At 37.2% G+C, this 19,422-nt stretch overlaps 1 protein-coding gene across 2 annotated transcripts in view; it reads left to right on the plus strand.

Annotated features, from left to right (window-relative positions):
* Positions 1-19,422, plus strand: part of LOC118984145 (UDP-glucuronosyltransferase 2B31-like) — a 46,284-nt gene that overhangs the window by 4,446 nt on the left and 22,416 nt on the right. Inside the window, exons 3-6 of one of the 2 annotated variants that reach the window (XM_037041926.1) lie at positions 9,877-10,008; positions 13,907-13,994; positions 14,846-15,065; positions 17,710-18,604. In XM_037041926.1, coding sequence (XP_036897821.1) covers positions 9,877-10,008; positions 13,907-13,994; positions 14,846-15,065; positions 17,710-17,989 — 720 coding nt within the window. In that variant the 3' untranslated portion in view covers positions 17,990-18,604. Of the gene's footprint in view, positions 1-9,876; positions 10,009-13,906; positions 13,995-14,845; positions 15,066-17,709; positions 18,605-19,422 lie in introns of those variants that run through there. The other variant, XM_037041933.1, reaches the window with a different exon arrangement.

Raw genomic sequence — 19,422 nt, forward strand, 5'->3', positions numbered from 1 at the left:
TTCAACAGACCCTCCTATGAGCCTGGTAGGTTCTCCCACTGCCACAACCCCCACAAGTTTTTACAGCTAGGAGTTTTAAAGCTTTCTTTTCCTGTCACTGGAACCTGGATAGCACAGTTTCTCTTGCTTCCCATTCCTTCCTACCAGTTTATCTGCACAGGAATGTATTATCGCCTGGTTTACCAGCTGCTGCCTCACATGCCCAGTCTGCCAGCTGCTGCCCTGTCGCATGCCCCCTCTTTCCCTGTAGGTTACATGAAGGAGAGGATCTAATCAGAAATTTGGAAAAAAAAAGATAGAAAAAATAACCAATCAGAGCTGCAAATAAAATAATTTTTAAAAATGAGAATTTTTAAGGAACATTTGGGATGACATGTAACATAAAAATTCCATATCATAAGGATACCAAAAGGAGAGAGAGCAAGAGATGAAAAACCTATTTGAAAAAATAATGATCAAATCTTCCCTAAGCTAGTGAAGAAAAAAGCACACCAGTCCAGGAAATGGAGAGTGTCCTGAACAAGGTGGATACAAAGAGATCTAACAAGACACATCACAATTAAAATGACAAAGATTAAAGACAAAGAGAGATTCTTAAAAGCCCCTAGAGGAAAGAAGTTAGTTGCCTATAAGGGAACTTCCATAAGACAGTCTCCTGATTTCTCAACAACATTTTAGGCTAAAGAGATTGGCATGAAATACTCAAGGACCAACAATCCAGGCTACTTTACCAGCAAGGTTATCATTTAAAATTGAGGGGAAAATATAGAGTTTCCCAGAAAAGAAAAGCTAAAGGACTTTGCTATCACCAAACCAATATTACAGGTAATGAAAAGTGGTTTGCTTTAGAAGATCAAAGAGAAGAAGGAGAAGAAGAAGAAAGAGAAGGAAGAAGAAGGAGGAAGAAGAAAAAGAAGGAGGTGGAAAAGGAGGAGGAGGAGAGGAAGAAGCACAATGACAATGAAGACAACAACAAACACAGAAGAGCACAGAATAAAAATAAAATGGCAATAAATAGGTATATACTGATAATCATTTTATGTAAATGACTTAAATGTTCCCATCAAAAAGACATAGGGTAGATGAATGGAAAAGAAAACAAGACCTGTGTAATGTTGCCTTTAAGGAGCGCACCTTAGAGTAAAAGATACACACAGACTACAAGTAAAGGGATGAAAAAAATATTTCATGGAAAAGGAAAGGAAAATATCTGGGTTAGCAATACTTAAATCAGGCACAATAGACTTTAAAACCACATTACAGTAACAGACAAAGAAGGACACTAGCTAATGATAAAGGGAACGATCCAACAGGAGGATATAACCTTAGCAAACATGTATGCACCCAACATAGGAGCACCTAAACAAGTAAAATAAATCTTGATGTACATTAAAGGAGAGATTGACACAAATACAGTCATAGTAGGGGGTTGAAAAAACTGCACTGACTTCAACAAATACATCCTCCAGGCAGAAGACCAACAAGGAGAGGGCAACTATAAAAGACATACTAGATCAAAAGAATATAATGGATATTTTCAGAACATTTCATCTCCAGAATATGTTTCTCTCAAGTGCACTTGGAAAGTTTTCTAAGATAGATCACATCTTACAACACAGAACGAGTCTCAGTAAATTAAACAAGATTGAAATAATATCAAGTACCTTCTCTGACTACAATTTTATGACACTGGAATCAATCACAAGAAGAAAACTGAAAAATACAGAGACATGGAAGCTAATTAACATGTTATTAAGCAATGAATGGGTTAATAAAAAACCTAAGAAGAAATCAAAAGATATCATGAAACAAATGAAAATACGAACACAAGAACCTAAAATCTGTGAGACTATAAAAGCAGTCCTAAGAGGAAAATTCATAGCAATACAGGCCTATATCAAGAAACAAGAAAAAGCTCAAGTAAACAGCTTAACTTTACACTTAAAGAAAGTAGAAAAAAATGACAAGGTCTAAACTGAGTAGAAGATAGGAAAGAATGAAGATCAGAATAAAAATAAATGAAGCAGAGTTTAAAACAATGCAACAAATCAGTGAATCCAAGAGCCATTTCTCTGAAAACATACACAAGACCCACATGCATTTAACCTGACTCATCAAGAAAAAAAAAAAAAACAGGAAGAACCCAAATAAATAAATTCAGAAAACAAAAACAATCTCATTCACAATTGCTTCAAAAAGAATAAAATACCTAGGAATAAATGTAACTGATAATTAAAAGATTCTGTACTCAGAAAATTATAAGACACTGAAGGAAAAATTTTAAATGATAAAAATAAGTGGAAGCATTAATATCATTAAAATGTCTATATTACCCAAAGCAATCTATACACTCAATGCAATTTTTATCAAAATGCCAAAGATGTATTTCACAAAAGTTGACCAAATTTTTTAAATATATGGAACCACAGAGGCCTCGGATAGCAACAGTGATCTAGAGAGAGAAGAACAAAGTTGGAGGAATCATGCTGCTTAATCTCAAACTATGCTATAATGCCACAGTAATCAAAACAGCATGGTACTAGCAAGAAAAAAATGGACACATAGATCAATACAACAGAACAGAGGGCCCACAAATAAACCCACACCTTTCTAGTCAATTAATATTCAACAGAGAAAGCAAGTGCATACAATGGGCTAATGAGTATCTCAAAAAATTGGAAATCTAACTGCCTTATGACCAGTGATTACACACCTGGCAATTTATCTGAAGAAATTCAAAACACTAATTTGAAAAAATACATGCACCACTATATTGTTTGCAATGTTATTTACAATAGCAGCCCAAGTGATCATCAGTAGATGAGTAGATAAAATAGTTGTGGTACAACCATACTAGACATAATGGATTAGTACTCAGCTATAAAAAAGAAACAAATTTTCCTCTCTGAGACAGCATGATTGTAACCAGAGAACATTATGCTAAGGCAAATAAACCAGTCACAGTAAGACAAGTACTGTATACTTTCTCTCATATGTGGATCCTAATATATAAACTGAAGTAACAAGCAACATAGACACAGACTCATATACAGAGAGAAGGCTGAGAGCTCTGTGGTCAGGGGAGAGATCTGGGGTTTGGGGAGATTGAGCCAAAAACATAAACAACTCATAGACATGGACAACACTGTGGTGATTGCAGATCTAGGGGGGGAGGGTGTAAGTGGAAAAGGGATAGGGGGATAGATAATAATGGAAATAAAATAAAATTAAAAATGAACTATTAAAAAGAAACCACTTGCCCCACACTTGCAGCTAAGAGTGGCCTATAAATGGTGTCCTAATACAAGGTAATCCCTGGAGAGAGGAACATTTTTAAATAATAAACTCAACTACTTTAAAAAACATGTTTTGTATTATTTCAAGAGTCTGAATATTATTAACATTACAGAATAAATAATTATACTTGGGAGACTTTGAAAATTGTGTCAGTTAAATTAAGGCTTTCTTTCTTCAACACATAAAATTAGAAATTATTCATACAAAGAAAATTCTTAAAATGACTAGCACAGTCCAGAGATAAGTGCTGGGTAGACAGAGAAGTGGTGTAGATGCAATTTCTACCCATAGATGCCTGTCATTCTACTGGGAAAGACAGATTGTAAGTAAGAAAATTTGTGTGAAGAGTAGTATAATAAGGAAAGACCACCAAGCTGGAAAACATCTAGCAGGTATCATCGAAAGTGATCCCTGTCATTGACAAGTAAGTGAGACCTAAAGGATGCCCAGTAGCAGGAGGAAGGAATGGGGAGAGGGGAAGACTCAAAAGCAGGAAAAATAACTCTGAAAGTTTCCAAGAAGTCTGAGTTCAGTGTATGAAGAAGAATCTGAAAAAGGAGGCAGATGACGATGGTGAAGTTAAAGATAAGTAACTGTAAAGATTTTGAAGCATCTAGTTAAAGCATTTGTGAGCCAATGAAAAGAAGAAAAAGAAATAAAAAGGCAGATATATGATCAGATTTCTTTTTTTTTTTTTAAGAAAGCCCTCAAGAAGCAGTGACTGGATGGAATTGCACAGGGACCAGAGTAGAAAGGCACAGAAATAGGAGTTTGTTGAGAGAGTTCAGACAACAATGTAAAACTAGACATTAAAGATATGACAACATGCCCTGGCTGGTGAAGCTCAGTGGAATGAGTTACAGCCTGCAAACCAAGGGGTTGGTGGTTCCATTCCCTCTCAGGGCACATGCCTGGGTTATGGGCTAGGTCCCCAGTAGAGGGCGCTCGAGAGGCAACAATGCATTAATGTTTCCCTCTCTTTTTCCCTCCATTCTCCTCTCTAAAAATAAATAAATAAAATCATTAAAAATAAATAAAGATATGATAATGCCAATGCTTGTAATACCAACCTCATATTTCTTTTCAATAGAAAGAATATTTAAGATATATAAAATACTTAAAATATCTTTGGCACATAATAAGAGAGACGTAATGTAAACTATTGTTACTATTGTTGTTTCATTAACTGTAAAGAATATTATTAATAACCTAATATATATATGCTTATGATTCCTTATTTAATAGCAACCGTTGTCCAATAGATAAAGATTATAAATTCTACCAAAGTCATAGAGAACATATCCTGTGAAGTACTTAAAAGTAAATGTGTAAATAATTTGGTATTCAGATGAGTAAGTTGAAATACTAATGAATTTGTATAAATGTTGAGGGTCTTCACCAGTTCTCTAGTTTAAAGGGAAGACTATTCCTCAAAAATATGAATGTGTACCCCAACAATACTGGCAGCCAAACCCAAAGATTACTTGCCTTCAGTATAGCATTTAAACAATTATTCATTTGAGCCCTGGCTGGTGTAGCTCAGTGAATTGAGCACGGGCCTGCGAACCAAAAAATTGCGGTTCCATTCCCAGTCAGGGCACATGCCTGGGTTGAAGGCCAATTCCCAGCAGGGAATGCATGAGAGGCAACCACACATTGATATTTCTCTCTCTCCTTCCCTTCCCCTCTAAAGATAAATAAATAAAATATTTTAAACAACTATCCATTTGAGATCCTAGAGCATAAAGGTGATTTGCATACTATAGCAGGTGTATCCTGCCATAAACAAAGCCCTTATGAAATTTCAGTAAATATCCCCTGGTGAACATGTTTCATAGCTGCCTGCCAAAATGATTAAAGAGAAAATGTACATTGCATATAAAATAGCAACCGTAAATTCTATATATATAATAAGCTCCAAACAGTTTCTACCACTCCTATCTGAACACTATTTATAGTTTAAAAATGCAAACAATTCTGTTAGTATATACTGTAGGATGTATTCTTATGAGAGAAAGAATCTGTATGTTTTAAACTGATGCCATACTTTTAAGACATAAGTAGAAAGCAATCATCCTCTACTAAACAGTGACTGTTAAGACATCCTCACCTGCATTTGAAAGCAGCAACCTAAAAAAGATCTTATTCAATGGTTAGTGTAATATTTCCTTTGATTGCAAATTATTTTAGGTATACGTCAAAACTTTTCCATGGGAAAGGATGAGGTAAAATTAGTGAAAGTTCTATTCAATCTAAACCTATTTTGAAAAATGTGCCCCTTCACATTAAGGGAGAGTGGCAATGTCAGTAGGAACAGAAAAAGAGGATGAGGAGATCAGGACAAGGAGAAGGATGAATACAAGTGTAACCATAATAATTAGAAACAGTAGCTCTTGTTATGAAGTTGCAAAAACAAGACTTAAATTCTAGTCAACGATTAGTGAAACCTGCCCTCATTCTTTATTATATAAATTCTTTCTCCAAACTACCTCTTTTCCATTAATTATTAGGATCTCAGGTAATTTCTCTACTTTCCTTTTAGGAAATAAGAATTAGGTAAGTTGCAACAAGATTCATGAAAGTGACCAAAGAGCCCTGGCTGGTGTGGCTCAGTGGATTGAGTGCTGGCCTGTGAACCAAAGGGTCACCGGTTCAATTCTTAGTCAGTGCACATGCCCAGGTTGCGGGTCAGGTCCCCAGTTCGGAACACAAGAGGCAACCACACACTGATATTTCTCTCCATCTCTTTCTCCCTCCCTTCCCTTTTCTCTAAAAGTAAATAAATAAAATCTTTTTAAAAATGCTTCTAGACTTTGACTTCATGGGATAATACTGTGAAACTATACAGGGCGAAAAATCAAAATGCGCAAAACTGTATACAAATTCCACAGAGAAGATATACATGGATGAAGAGTAAGGGTGAATCTTGCTTCTTTTTTAATCTTTTTCATGCTTTCCCAGATGTCCTATTGACAAGCATGTGTTATTTTTATGAGGGTGCCACCATATGACCACTCCGTGTTAGTGGTTAATCTATAAAGACAGGCTGTATTATACCACTACAATACTATTCAGAAGGCCTACAGCCATCTTCCACAGCATGATAGAAGAAGGCTATTGGCAGAGAGCTAATGAAAGGAAACATTAAACATAGTATATTAACATATATCTAGTACATATATTTGCAATAAGGCTAAAGAAAAGAAAATGTAAGGAAAATATATTTAGAATATTTCTTGAAAAAAATCCATGCATAAGTGGATCCACACAGTTGTTCAAACCAAAGCTGTTCAAGGACCAACTGTATAGTTTGATCTGAGCCACTCAAGAGGGTAACCAGATCTCTGCTGCAGAAGGCCCAGCTGTACCTCTCCCACCTGGGGCAGGTGACCCCTGGGGGACTCAGTGAGGTGGTGATGAGGGCTCCTCACAATTAGTTACACATAGCTCATTTTCCTAGAACATTATTTTACAATGTGATTTCCTAGCAAAAGTGTCATATATAATCAAGATAGAACTATGGTTGCTCAAATAAGTAATTATTTGTATAAGTGTATTTATGAATCATATTATTTGTTTAAGTATACTTATGAATCTTAGGGCTATATCATGGAAATTCTAAACAGTAAAACCAGACTCATGAATGATGGTAACCTTGAACCTCCAGCCTTTAAAGATTAATTCAGGGGGAGAAGCTGGAAAGTGCTGACAACAGTTAAGGTAACATCATAACACACTTTTTCTTTGTGCTAATAGTCAAAGAAATAAAATACTAATGACCAAAAAAAACTAATTCTAAAAAAATCCCTGCTTGGAATAAACGCAAGTGATTTAGTACAACTATAACAAATAATTAAAGGTGAGTTAGTATCCTACTGTTTGGCCTCCTCCCAAAAATCTATATAAGTGAGACTTCCGCCAAGATGGAGACATAGGTGGAAACACTGTGCCTTCTCCCACAGCCACGTTTGAATACAACAAAGGTTTGGAGAACAAAGCACACCCAAAGAACAGAAAATTGAATTATACGGAAGTCCGACAACTACAAACCGTTCAACCAGGATGGTAAGAGGGGCGGAGCCAGCAGCGGAGCAGGGTAGGGCAGGACAGATCCCCCGACCTAGGCGAGCAGGCAGCCCGGAACCAGTCAGAGTGTGGGGAAGACTGACCACGGTCACACATTCGCACATAGTGAGACGGACCACGCAGGCCCCAGAGGGCGAACCCAGTGGTGGAGGGCTGATAGTGGTGGCACACTCGCATGCAGTGGAACAAAACGTGTGGGCCTGGTGACGGTGCTGGCTGTGGCACCGGTGGGCCCGATGGGACGTCATTGTTCCTCTTTGACCCCGCCCCCACATACAGCATCACAACCCAGCAACTGAGTTGCCCTGCTCTGGTGAACACCTTAGGGCTCCGATCCTGCTACACAACAGGCACAAACAGCCCAAAAGATGGCACAAGAAGAACTCAAAGTCCCAGAGCTGATAACTCTCAGCGACCAAGAAATTGCCAGCCTCTCAGAAGCACAATTCAAGACACTGTTTATCAGGATGCTCACAGAACTGGTTGACTATAGTCACAAGTTAGAGGAACATATGAAGGCTAAACTAATTGAAATGAAGGGAGATGTCCAGGAAACCAATAGCGATGGAAAGGAAACTGGGACTCAAATCAATGGAATGGACCAGAAGGAAGAACGAAACATCCAACCAGAAAGGAATGAAGAAATGAGAATTCAAAAAAATGAGGAGAGGCTTAGGAACCTCCAGGACATCTTTAAATGTTCAAACATCTGGATTATAGGGGTACCAGAAGGGGGAAAGAAACAGCCACGAGTGGAAAACTTATTTGAACAAATAATAAAGGAGAACTTCCCCAGTCTGGCAAAGGAAATAGACTTCCAGGAAATCCAGGAAGCTCAGAGAGTCCCAAAGAAGCTGGACCCAAGAAGGAACACACCAAGGCACATCATAATTACATTAGCCAAGACTAAAATGAAGGAGAGAATCCTAGAAGCAGCAAGGGATAAGGGGACAGTCACCTACAAAGGAGTGCCCATCAGACTGTCAGTGGATTTCTCAAAAGAAACCTTGCAGGCAAGAAGGGGCAGGAAAGAAGTATTCCAAGTCATGAAATCCAAAGACCTACAGCCAAGATTGCTTTATCCAGCAAAACTTTCATTTAGAATGGAAGGACAAATAAAGTGCCTCTCAGATAAGGACAAGTTCAAGGAGTTCATCATCCCCAAGCCCTTATTATATGAAATGCTAAAGGGACTTATCTAAGAAAAAGAAGATGAAAAATATGAACAGTGAAAGGACAGCAAACTCACAATTATTAACAACCACACCTAAAACAAAAGCAAACCTAGAAGACAGCTAGATCAGGAGTGGAACCATAGAAATGAAGAACACATGGAGGGTTAGCAACAGGGGGGTGGGAGGAGGAGAAGGGGGGAGAAGGTACAGAAAATAGCATAGACAGTAGGTAGAAAATAGATAGGGGAAGGGCAAGAATAGTAGGGGGAATATAGAATCTAAAGAACTTGAGACACGTGGTTATAAACTAAGGGGGGGAGAATGGTGGGGGAGGGAGTGTGTGGGTGGAGGGGAATGAAGGGGGGGAATAAAACAACTGTAATGGTATAATCAATAAAATATATTTTAAAAAATCTATATAAGTAATTAATGACAGTATAAATGAAGAGTTTGGATGTGATACAGTCCAAGAGCATTTCCTGCTCAGTACTATGTTCTTCCGGTCTTGCATGTACACATTTGCACAGTGTATATAAGAATAGAAAAAGTCCGTATCAACTTTTATTCCCCAAAGCAGCAAGAGATTAGGTCTGTGATAAACAGCCACTGATGAAAAAAATGGAAGCTACCCAAAAGTTAAACATAGAATAACTATTTGGTCCAGAAATGCCACTTATGGTTATATACTCAAAAGAATTAAAATTAGGATCCTGATGAGACATTTAAACACCTAACCTCATAGCAGCATTATTCATAAGACCCAAAATATGGAAAGAAACCAAGTGTCCATCAATAGATGAAACAATAAGCAAAATGTTCTATGCACACAGAAGAGAATATTCTCAACCTTAAAATAGAAGAAAATTCTACCACATGCCCCAACATGAATGAAATTAAGGATGTTCTGCTAAGCAAAAAGGACTAATCACAAAAAGACAAATATCATAGATTTCAGATATGAAGTATCTGGCTTGGTCACATGCATATGAACAGAAAGCAGAATGACATTTGTTGGAGATGGGTAAAATGGAAACAACACAGAGAATTACAGTATAAGAAAGACAGTTGCGATGTACAAGACGAAAAATCTCTAGACATGGGTTGAACAACAAGAATATATAAAGTACTCAACTGTACACTAATAAATAGTCAAGATGGTAACTATATTACATGTACTTTAACAAATTTATAAAAAAGCACTACACTAGAAACTCCTTATAATAACTAATTTTCTCTCTTTAGTTATTTGTAGCAATCCTTTGAATGATGTTCACTCAGCTGTTGCTCTTTTGTGATGGGAAACTTTCTTCCTTCACAGGAAATGGAACAGTTTGTCCAGAGCTCTGGAGAAGATGGTATTGTGGTGTTTAGCCTGGGGTCGATGGTCTCTAATTTGACTGAAGAAAAGGCCAATATGATTGCCTCAGCCCTGGCCCAGGTTCCTCAAAAGGTTAGACAAAGCCCCTTAGAGTAGAAAAACAATGAGTGTGTTAAACTCTCCAAAGTGTCTGCAGAAATTCCTACATGAAAGGTATACTCTTACGACAGATCCAGTTTATCTCAGGTAGCAATTTAAAAACAAAGTGTGCATGTCAGGAGCTAAAGTGATGCAGACAGTGTTTTGTTTAGTAATGACAATGCATTAACACAGTGACAACAGAGAAGTGTAGTTCAGAGGTACAGTGTGAGGTCTGGTATTATAACAGTGCTGTAGATGGTCCGGAGATCGCCAAATTCTACCCTGTCGGTTGCTCCTTTTTCTTGCAGGAACCTTAGGGAACTGTGTACACTACAGATATCCTCAGAAAGCAGTTGCATTTTAACGGTAACATAAATTAGGGATGATAACAGCCTGAAAAGCATCATGCAGTTTAGGCTTGCCATGTAACTCAGGCCTCCCTTCCTTTCTCTGAATTTTGTAACTGACCTATTCAACATGTTCTTCAAGGTGATATTCAGAGAAAGGATGTTCAGGGCTCATCAGTGCATCCAGATACCCAAGTCAGCCACAGTGAGTCAGGGAATGAGAAAAAAACAACAAGAAAGAAGGAAGGAAGGAAGGAAGGAAGGAAGCAGGGAGGGAGGGAGGGAGGGAAGGAGGGAAGGAGAGAAAGAAAGAGAGAGAGAGAAAGAGAGAGAGAAAGAGAGAGAGAGAAAGAGAGAGAGAAAGAAAGAAAGGAAGGAAGGAAGGAAGGAAGGAAGGAAGGAAGGAAGGAAGGAAGGAAGGAAGGAAGGAAGGAAGGAAAGAAGGAAGAAAGGAAGAAAGGAAGAAAGACTCCCTGGTGACCTGGGCCTTGCTAAATTCTAAAGCAGGAGACATAAAAGAAAGGATAGAGGCCAGCCCAGCCCTAAAGGTGGCCCTGTGTTTTATAAACTGTGGCCCAGAAACAACCCATCAGAATAATAACCCCCTGTTTAAAGAAGTAAACAAACAAACATAAAAAAGAGTCAGCCAAAAGCAAGCCTAGCATAAGACAGTAAACCATATATATATATGGTTTACTAATATATATATATATATTAGTAAATTATTCCAGCACATCAAATATTCAAACTCTCTGGGTATTCGTGAACTGCTTTCAGTTTCCTAAATAATGGAGCTTTGGACTTCCACCAAGATGGAGGCATAGGTGGAAACACTGTGCCTTCTCCCACAGCCACGTTTGAATACAACAAAGGTTTGGAGAACAAAGACACAGCCAAAGAACAGAAAATTGAATTAAACAGAAGTCCGACTACATCGAACCGTTCAACGGGGATGGTAAGAGGGGCAGAGCCAGCAGCGGAGCAGGATAGGGCAGGACAGATCCCCCGACCTAGGTGCCCAAGTGGCCCGGACCCAGTCAGGCTGTGGGGCAGACTGACCACTGTCGCACATTAGAGCACAGTGAGACGGACCACACAGGCCCCAGGGGGCGAGGGCTGATGGCGGTGGCACACTCGCATGCAGTGGGACGAAACACGTGGGCCCAGTGACCGAGGCAGCTGCCGCACCTGTGGGGGCCCACAGCAGGAGACGGCAGACGGGACGCCATTGCTCCTCTCTGACCCCGCCCCCACATACAGCATCACAACCCAGCAACTGAGTTGCCCTGCTCTGGTGAACACCTTAGGGCTCCGATCCTGCTACACAACAGGCACAAACAGCCCAAAACATGGCGCAAGAAGAACTCAAAGTCCCAGAGCTGATAACTCTCAGCAACCAAGAAATTGCCAGCCTCTCAGAAGCACAATTCAAGACACTGTTTATCAGGATGCTCACAGAACTGGTTGATTATAGTCACAAATTAGAGGAACATATGAAGGCTAAACTAATTGAAATGAAGGGAGATGTCCAGGAAACCAATAGTGATGGAAAGGAAACTGGGACTCAAATCAATGGAATGGACCAGAAGGAAGAACAAAACATCCCACCAGAAAGGAATGAAGAAATGAGAATTCAAAAAAATGAGGAGAGGCTTAGGAACCTCCAGGACATCTTTAAACGTTCCAACATCCGGATTATAGGGGTACCAGAAGGGGGAAAGAAACAGCCACGAGTGGAAAACTTATTTGAACAAATAATAAAGGAGAACTTCCCCAGTCTGGCAAAGGAAATAGACTTCCAGGAAATCCAGGAAGCTCAGAGAGTCCCAAAGAAGTTGGACCCAAGAAGGAACACACCAAGGCACATCATAATTACATTAGCCAAGACTAAAATGAAGGAGAGAATCCTAGAAGCAGCAAGGGATAAGGGGACAGTCACCTACAAAGGAGTACCCATCAGACTGTCAGCGGATTTCTCAAAAGAGACCTTACAGGCAAGAAGGGGCTGGAAAGAAGTATTCCAAGTCATGAAATCCAAAGACCTACAGCCAAGATTGCTTTATCCAGCAAAACTTTCATTTAGAATGGAAGGACAGATAAAGTGCTTCTCAGATAAGGTCAAGTTCAAGGAGTTCATCATCACCAAGCCCTTATTATATGAAATGCTAAAGGGACTTATATAAGAAAAAGAAGATGAAAAATATGAACAGTGAAAGGACAGCAAACTCACAGTTATTAACAACCACACCTAAAACAAAAGCAAACCAAGAGGACAGCTAGATCAGGAGTGGAACCATAGAAATGAAGAACACATGGAGGGTTAGCAACAGGGGGGTGGGAGGAGGAGAAGGGGGGAGAAGGTACAGAAAATAGCATAGACAGTAGGTAGAAAATAGATAGGGGGAGGGCAAGAATAGTAGGGGAAATATAGAATCTAAAGAACTTGAGACACGTGGTTATAAACTAAGGGGGGGGAGAATGGTGGGGGAGGGAGTGTGTGGGTGGAGGGGAATGAAGGGGGGAATAGAACAAGTGTAATGGTATAATCAATAAAATATATTAATAAATAAATAAATAATGGAGCTTTCTCCCTCTCATCTACGCTAATTTGCTGAGAACCTGAAGTTACCGTAACGCACACATAACAAATAGGTGTTAACTAGTTATAAACTAGATCCACCTTATGAGGCTTTCTTAGAAATTTCAAAACAACCTAATTCAGGTACCAGACTTAGAAGTTGCTTGGTCATTTATGATTAATTAACCACATTAGTCAACAATGTCCATGCATTGCAGCACATTGTGAGGTATTAATAGTCAGCTGCATAAAATTTAACATCACCATCATATTTGAAGTGCTGGTGGGTTTTCCAAAAGCTCTTCTACATTTTAGAGAAATTTCAGTCCTAGCTAGAGTGATAACACAGAATTCATGTAAAAATAACCACTTGAAATTTCTCTTAGAGAAAATAGTGATTCATAATTAGTTATTTAAAAGAAGCTAAACATACTCTTAAAGCAGGAATTTGTTATTACTATTAATAAATTATTAAACATCAGAATGATTCAATTTTCAAAAATAGTTGAATACATTGATTTTGTAAATCAAATTATATAAGACCCTAATAAAATAACTCATAAAACTAGTGAAAATAAGTAAACCACACTCCACAATTCAAAAAGAAATAAACAGGGTAACATGAAATCTGGAAGATGAGAGCTGGTATAATAGTTAAAATAAAATAAGTGAATAGACAATTAGCAATTTGCTTGAAAAGGTGATTAATAATTTCATTTGTCTAACCCCTAACATCATAATTGCATTTGCACCTGTCTGAATATAAAAACAAGTACATGCAATTGGAGTATCTACTCCTCTTATGTCAGTTTTATTGGTTCTCATTATCCACCGTGCCTTGTCCTCATTCCCTTCTCTATAAGATGGAGGGGTTGAACTAGATGTCTCTGAATCTATTTAAGATTTAACATGTCATAATGTTGAAATTTGACTCATGGAAAGTTCTGTTTCTTTACCCTAACAGGTTATATGGAGATATGAAGGCAAAAAACCAGACACATTAGGGCCAAACACTCGCCTGTATAAATGGATCCCCCAGAATGATCTTCTTGGTAAGATTCTGGAAAACACTGAAATCAGCATCAGTTCATCCAGAGTGATGAACAGTTCACTAGGAAAGAAATGTTTTGAACACTTCTTATTGATAGCCTCAGAAATAAAAATTAACTTCCTTACATGTATTTCACAGTCCTAGGGGAAATGAATAAGACATAACAGTTGGCATCTTATTCTACTCAGTCACATTCCTTATGGCCACAAAGAAAATACTTCTTTCATGTGCAATTTCCTCTCACACAGAATGTCTCAACAATTTCTGGGTTATCACCCTGTCTCCTAACTTTCTCCTTACCCCAAACTTTTAACCCACTTGAAGGTATACAACTGATGAAAACATCAGCCCATCTTTTTTTCCAGTGACTCTCCATTTTCTCTCCAAAAAAAGTCAAAATCTCTTTCTGAACTAATAACATGTTGTTTATAATATGTAACAGAAACAGACTTTCCTCCTCTGACCCTGTGCCACCGCCATCACATTGGGTGCTGCCTTGACACCCTACATCTCAGACTCAGTGACTTCACCACTTTATTTAGAGAATATGTTCTAACATGCCTCCCCACTTTTGTTAATCACTTTTTATATTTTTACCCAGATTATTCTCTTTCAATTTGTCCACTGACAACTTGTATTCATTTTCAAGTCATCAGAAAAACACCAATCATCTATGCAAGCCTTCACTGTCTCTCTGGAAGATGTAGGAGCCTCTTCCTTTGAATTCTGAATGACATTTTAATACAGTCTGAAGTGCATACTAATCTGTTCCTAAATACACCTTTATTTTCAAATACTCATTTTATTCCAAGGTTCAAAATTCATAATTTGCTTAAATTCACCCAATCTTAGGTCATCCAAAAACCAAAGCTTTTGTAACTCATGGTGGAGTGAACGGCATCTATGAGGCCATCTACCATGGGATCCCAATGGTAGGCCTCCCTTTGTTTGCGGATCAACCTGATAACATCGTTCGCATGAAGAAAAAAGGAGCTGCTGTCAGATTGGACATCAAAACAATGTCTAGTGCAGATTTTCTCAATGCATTGAAGACAGTCATTAATGACCCTTCGTAAGTATCACATGTTTTAATAGTGTTAATAGAAAGGTTCTTTGTCAAAAGTGCATATGAGCTTCATCCCATTTTGAAGAGGCTAATTTTGACATCATTATCATAATTTAACCCATGTTAAACCTATTTTTATTTTTAACCACTCTTCTATTTCAAAGTTGCATTTTAACTCCAGTTTTAATGGATAGCCAACTAGTGAAACAGTGTTCTCCTCCAATAATATAAAGTAATAGATAATTGTAAGAACACATTTTTAAACACAATTTTTAAAAACATGTTATAGAACACAGAGAAAAAATAATGATGAACTAGAAAAAAATCATAACATCTTGCAATTCATTATCTAACATTTCTGATACTATAAATTTCTTTACACTCAAATTTATTTCTTTATAATCATTTTAACAGATTTTATGAGCTATTACTCACATACTATAAAATGCACCTGTTTATATTATAGAATATAAATATATGTAATATGTATACAGAGCTATGAATCTATCACCATTATATAAATTTGGGATATTTTCATCATCCCCAAAAGACAGGTCATGTGCCTTAGAAGTCACTACCTTCCCTCTCTCCCAAGAAATCATTAATCTACTTTCAGTCTCTACAGATTAGTCATTTTGACCTTTCATAATAAGGGAATCATGCAAGGACTTGCTCCTTTCACATAATGTTGTTTAACTTTGTCACTGTCAGATTTGCACTGCTGAATAATATTCTATGATATCAATATAGCACATTTTATTTATCCATTTATCACTTTGTGGACATTTTGCTTATTCCTAAATTTGGCTCTTATGATATTGCTATCTCCTATTTTGTGTGAATATATATAAAGATGTCAGTAGTTACAGCAAATGTAAACAGACTAAGTCATTTAAACACAAGTAATGTTTGAGTCAGAGTGGATTTTTAAAATTTCATATACACTTAGAATGCATGCTTAAGTTGCAGTGTACAAGATTTTTAAAACATAGAAAAAATGGTCTATTTCAACAGTGACCATGAAAAAGAGTTAGCCCTGCTATTATCACAAAGAGTAGACCAGAGCACTTCTACAAATAAAGATAAAAATGTTCATAATAATGAATAGGTTAGTCTTTCAAAACAACACAAGTTATTCGTTGGTAACACATACTAATAAATCCCAAATTTAAAAAAAATTAAAAGTGGACAAAAAGAAGGACCAAAATATAAGCCTTTATTCACAATCATATTTTCAAACATCATTTTCTATAATATAAAAAAGATGACAAAATAAATAAGTAAAATAAAAGATTTTACACACAATTTTAAAGGCAACCTCTTTGACATATGTACAACAGTGGAGAACATATATATATTTAACAACAAAAAGAATAGAAATGTATTTGAACATCAATACTGGGAAAATCCATGACTGAGTACATGAAATTTTTCAAACTATAAAGAGTATATGTCCAAGCAGATACAAATGAAAGAGAAACCCAAACTAAAAATATCTCTAAATTTGTAAAATTAAGCAACATATTCTTCTCAATAATGCCCCATTTTGGTATATACAGCACAGAAATGTATAAATATGTAAACCAAAAGACATGTACAAAAATGTTTGCATCAGCATTAGTAGAAATAACTAAAAAAAAATATTAACAATCCAAATGCCCACTGAACATTGTAAAGCTCTAATCTGTGGTACTGTCACATATCTGGTACTATATAGCAATGGATTAACTAACAAGTGCTACAGAAAAGAGAAAATCTAATATTACAATAGGATTCTAATAAATAAGAAAAATTAATCTATGATGTTTACAGTAATGACACTAGTTAATTTGTGGAAGGGATTACTGACTGAAAGTTCAAGAAAATAAGGAGTGTCTAGTAGCTTGGGCACCCTATGTCAGTATCAAGCTAGTAGGTACATTGAAGTATTTACTTCATGACAATTGACTAGGTATTATGAAATTTTGAGCTGTCTGTTTAGGATATGTGCATTTTTCCTATGTTCTTTATACTGAAATTAAGGGTTTACTTTACAAAAGTAGGGACAGAATAGTTAACATTTTACATGTATAGTAAATGCAGCTGGTATGTGGGCAAAAACAGATGTTTGAGGTCATTGTGCTCTGCTGCCTGCTGTTATGCCACCAAGAAAGGACTCAGGCATTTCAAAGGCATGTTATCCTTGATGCATAAGAACAATACACTGGCTCTTAAAAGGTACAGATTAACCTTTTACTAAGAAAGCTATTGGCCTGGGATGAGACTACTCACCAGGACCCACCCAGTTAGAAATTTATGATCAGATCATCCTGTGTGGTGAGCTTGTGTCACTGAACTTGTCCACCTGCTGTGTAGCCCCTGTTTCATTCACAGGAATAGCCATTAGAATGGATCCCATGATTCCTCGGCTAAAAAGATGTGACTCTACCACCCCATCTCCCATCTTTACTTTGTAATATATTTGTCACCAGAAAATTTAAACTTTAAAGTCAAACCATCTATGAAGACCCAAATAAAAATATACCTCTTCTCCAATTCTATGACATTTATTTGAAACATATGTGTGACACTTCAGAAACCTTTCATGGGAATAACTCATTCAGGCATATTAATTCCTTTCCATGTTGGTACCCTTGTGTTTCTCCTTCAGATATAAGGAGAATGCTATGAAATTGTCTAGAATTCATCATGACCAGCCAATGAAGCCCCTGGATAGAGCTGTCTTCTGGATCGAGTTTGTCATGCGCCACAAAGGAGCCAAACACCTGCGGCCAGCCTCCTATAACCTCAACTGGTTCCAGTACCACTCTTTGGACGTGATTGGGTTCCTGCTGGCCTGTGTGGCAACTGCTATACTTGTCGTCACGAAATGTGTTCTGTTTTGTTGCCGGAAATTTACAAAAACAGGAAAGAAGGATAAAAGAGAGTAGTGTTTTTGAAGCCTGAAGCTAATATACCTAATAGATGAGTCCCATCCAGCTTATTTCAGCAAGAAGTAGTTGTTCCTCCTGGGACAAAAATGACTTTCCACAATTTAGCTTCACATTTCAAAGTTTGTTTGCAAGTGATTTCTACCTCTTTAAGAGTTATAAATATGTCATGCCAAAGATAAAAACTGGTAAATATAAAACAATAATAAATCTATGTGAACTTATATTTAAGTTTGTATTTAAATTCCACATTATACCGAAAAATAAGCATATCTGTGTCTCAAGCATTACACAATGACACAAGACTGTAAGTAGTGTGTTCACATGACAATAGTATTTTGCAAATAACCTTAATATTTTAACAGTATTTTGGTGCAAAATTCTAGAGCTTTATCTTTTGCTAAAGAAACTATTCAATAGTTAGAACTGCATAAAATGATTAAAGTTTCCATTTGATTTTTGGGAGATTAGTAATGCTCCTTGTTTTTACTGTACATTCAGACTAAGCATTATTTCTCACACAAAGACATGTCAGGTCATTTGCTTTCCTCTAATTTAAGGTAATTTACCATAAAAATGTACATGTGTTTAGAAATACAACAGCTAACTCCTTCCGGTTTTGGATGACGTTGGTTCAGCAGCTAATTCTCTTTACTTCGGAGCCCCTTGAAGAGTCACCTGGTTACTTTCACTCTCATTTCAGCCTTTGATAATGGAGAACCCATATTCTAAAAGGACTTATTGAATCTGTGTTCTCTCCACAACTGTGTATACACAACATATGTCCTCTTCCTGCATAACAAGGCACAGCGTCACTTAGCCACTTACAGAAACAGGGAATATTCAACGTGTCAATTGAAGGGAGTTTGAAATAACGATTATTACTCTACATAATCACACTAGATCTGCATGTCTCATTTCTTCTCTCTTTCCTCAGAAGCCGGCTGTTGCATCCTTCTCATCAACCTAGTATAAAAACATTCAATACTTTGGCATGGCAAAAAAAAAATACAATCACCTCTTTCTTTTAAACACAGGCACACTATGACTGACCATAACCAACAGCAATGCAAAGAATACGAAAATCATGTAAATTTTATTGAAATAGGAAAATCAAAGCACAAGGATTCTCAAAGCCCTCCTGAAACAGATGCACCATGTGTGATATTGTCCAGGCCAGCAAATCATTCCTGTCTTTTTTGGACAAGAAGAACAACATTAAAGTCTCATGGTAAACATTCTCCAGGCTAAGGCATAAATTTATTTTTAAAACAAAACTTCAGTGATGGGAGGCTTATAGGACAATGTTATCACTGATTTTCCAGGTAACTATTTGAGACATTTGAAACACATCTAGAAAGAAAAACAGAAGTAGCACAGTGCCGTAATAGATTATAATGTTAAATCATACATACAGGCTTATGTTTCCTCAA

The sequence above is a fragment of the Sturnira hondurensis genome, unplaced genomic scaffold, assembly GCF_014824575.4.
Source record: "Sturnira hondurensis isolate 20B ecotype Veracruz unplaced genomic scaffold, ASM1482457v3 Scaffold0000566, whole genome shotgun sequence".
Lineage (NCBI taxonomy): Eukaryota > Metazoa > Chordata > Mammalia > Chiroptera > Phyllostomidae > Sturnira > Sturnira hondurensis.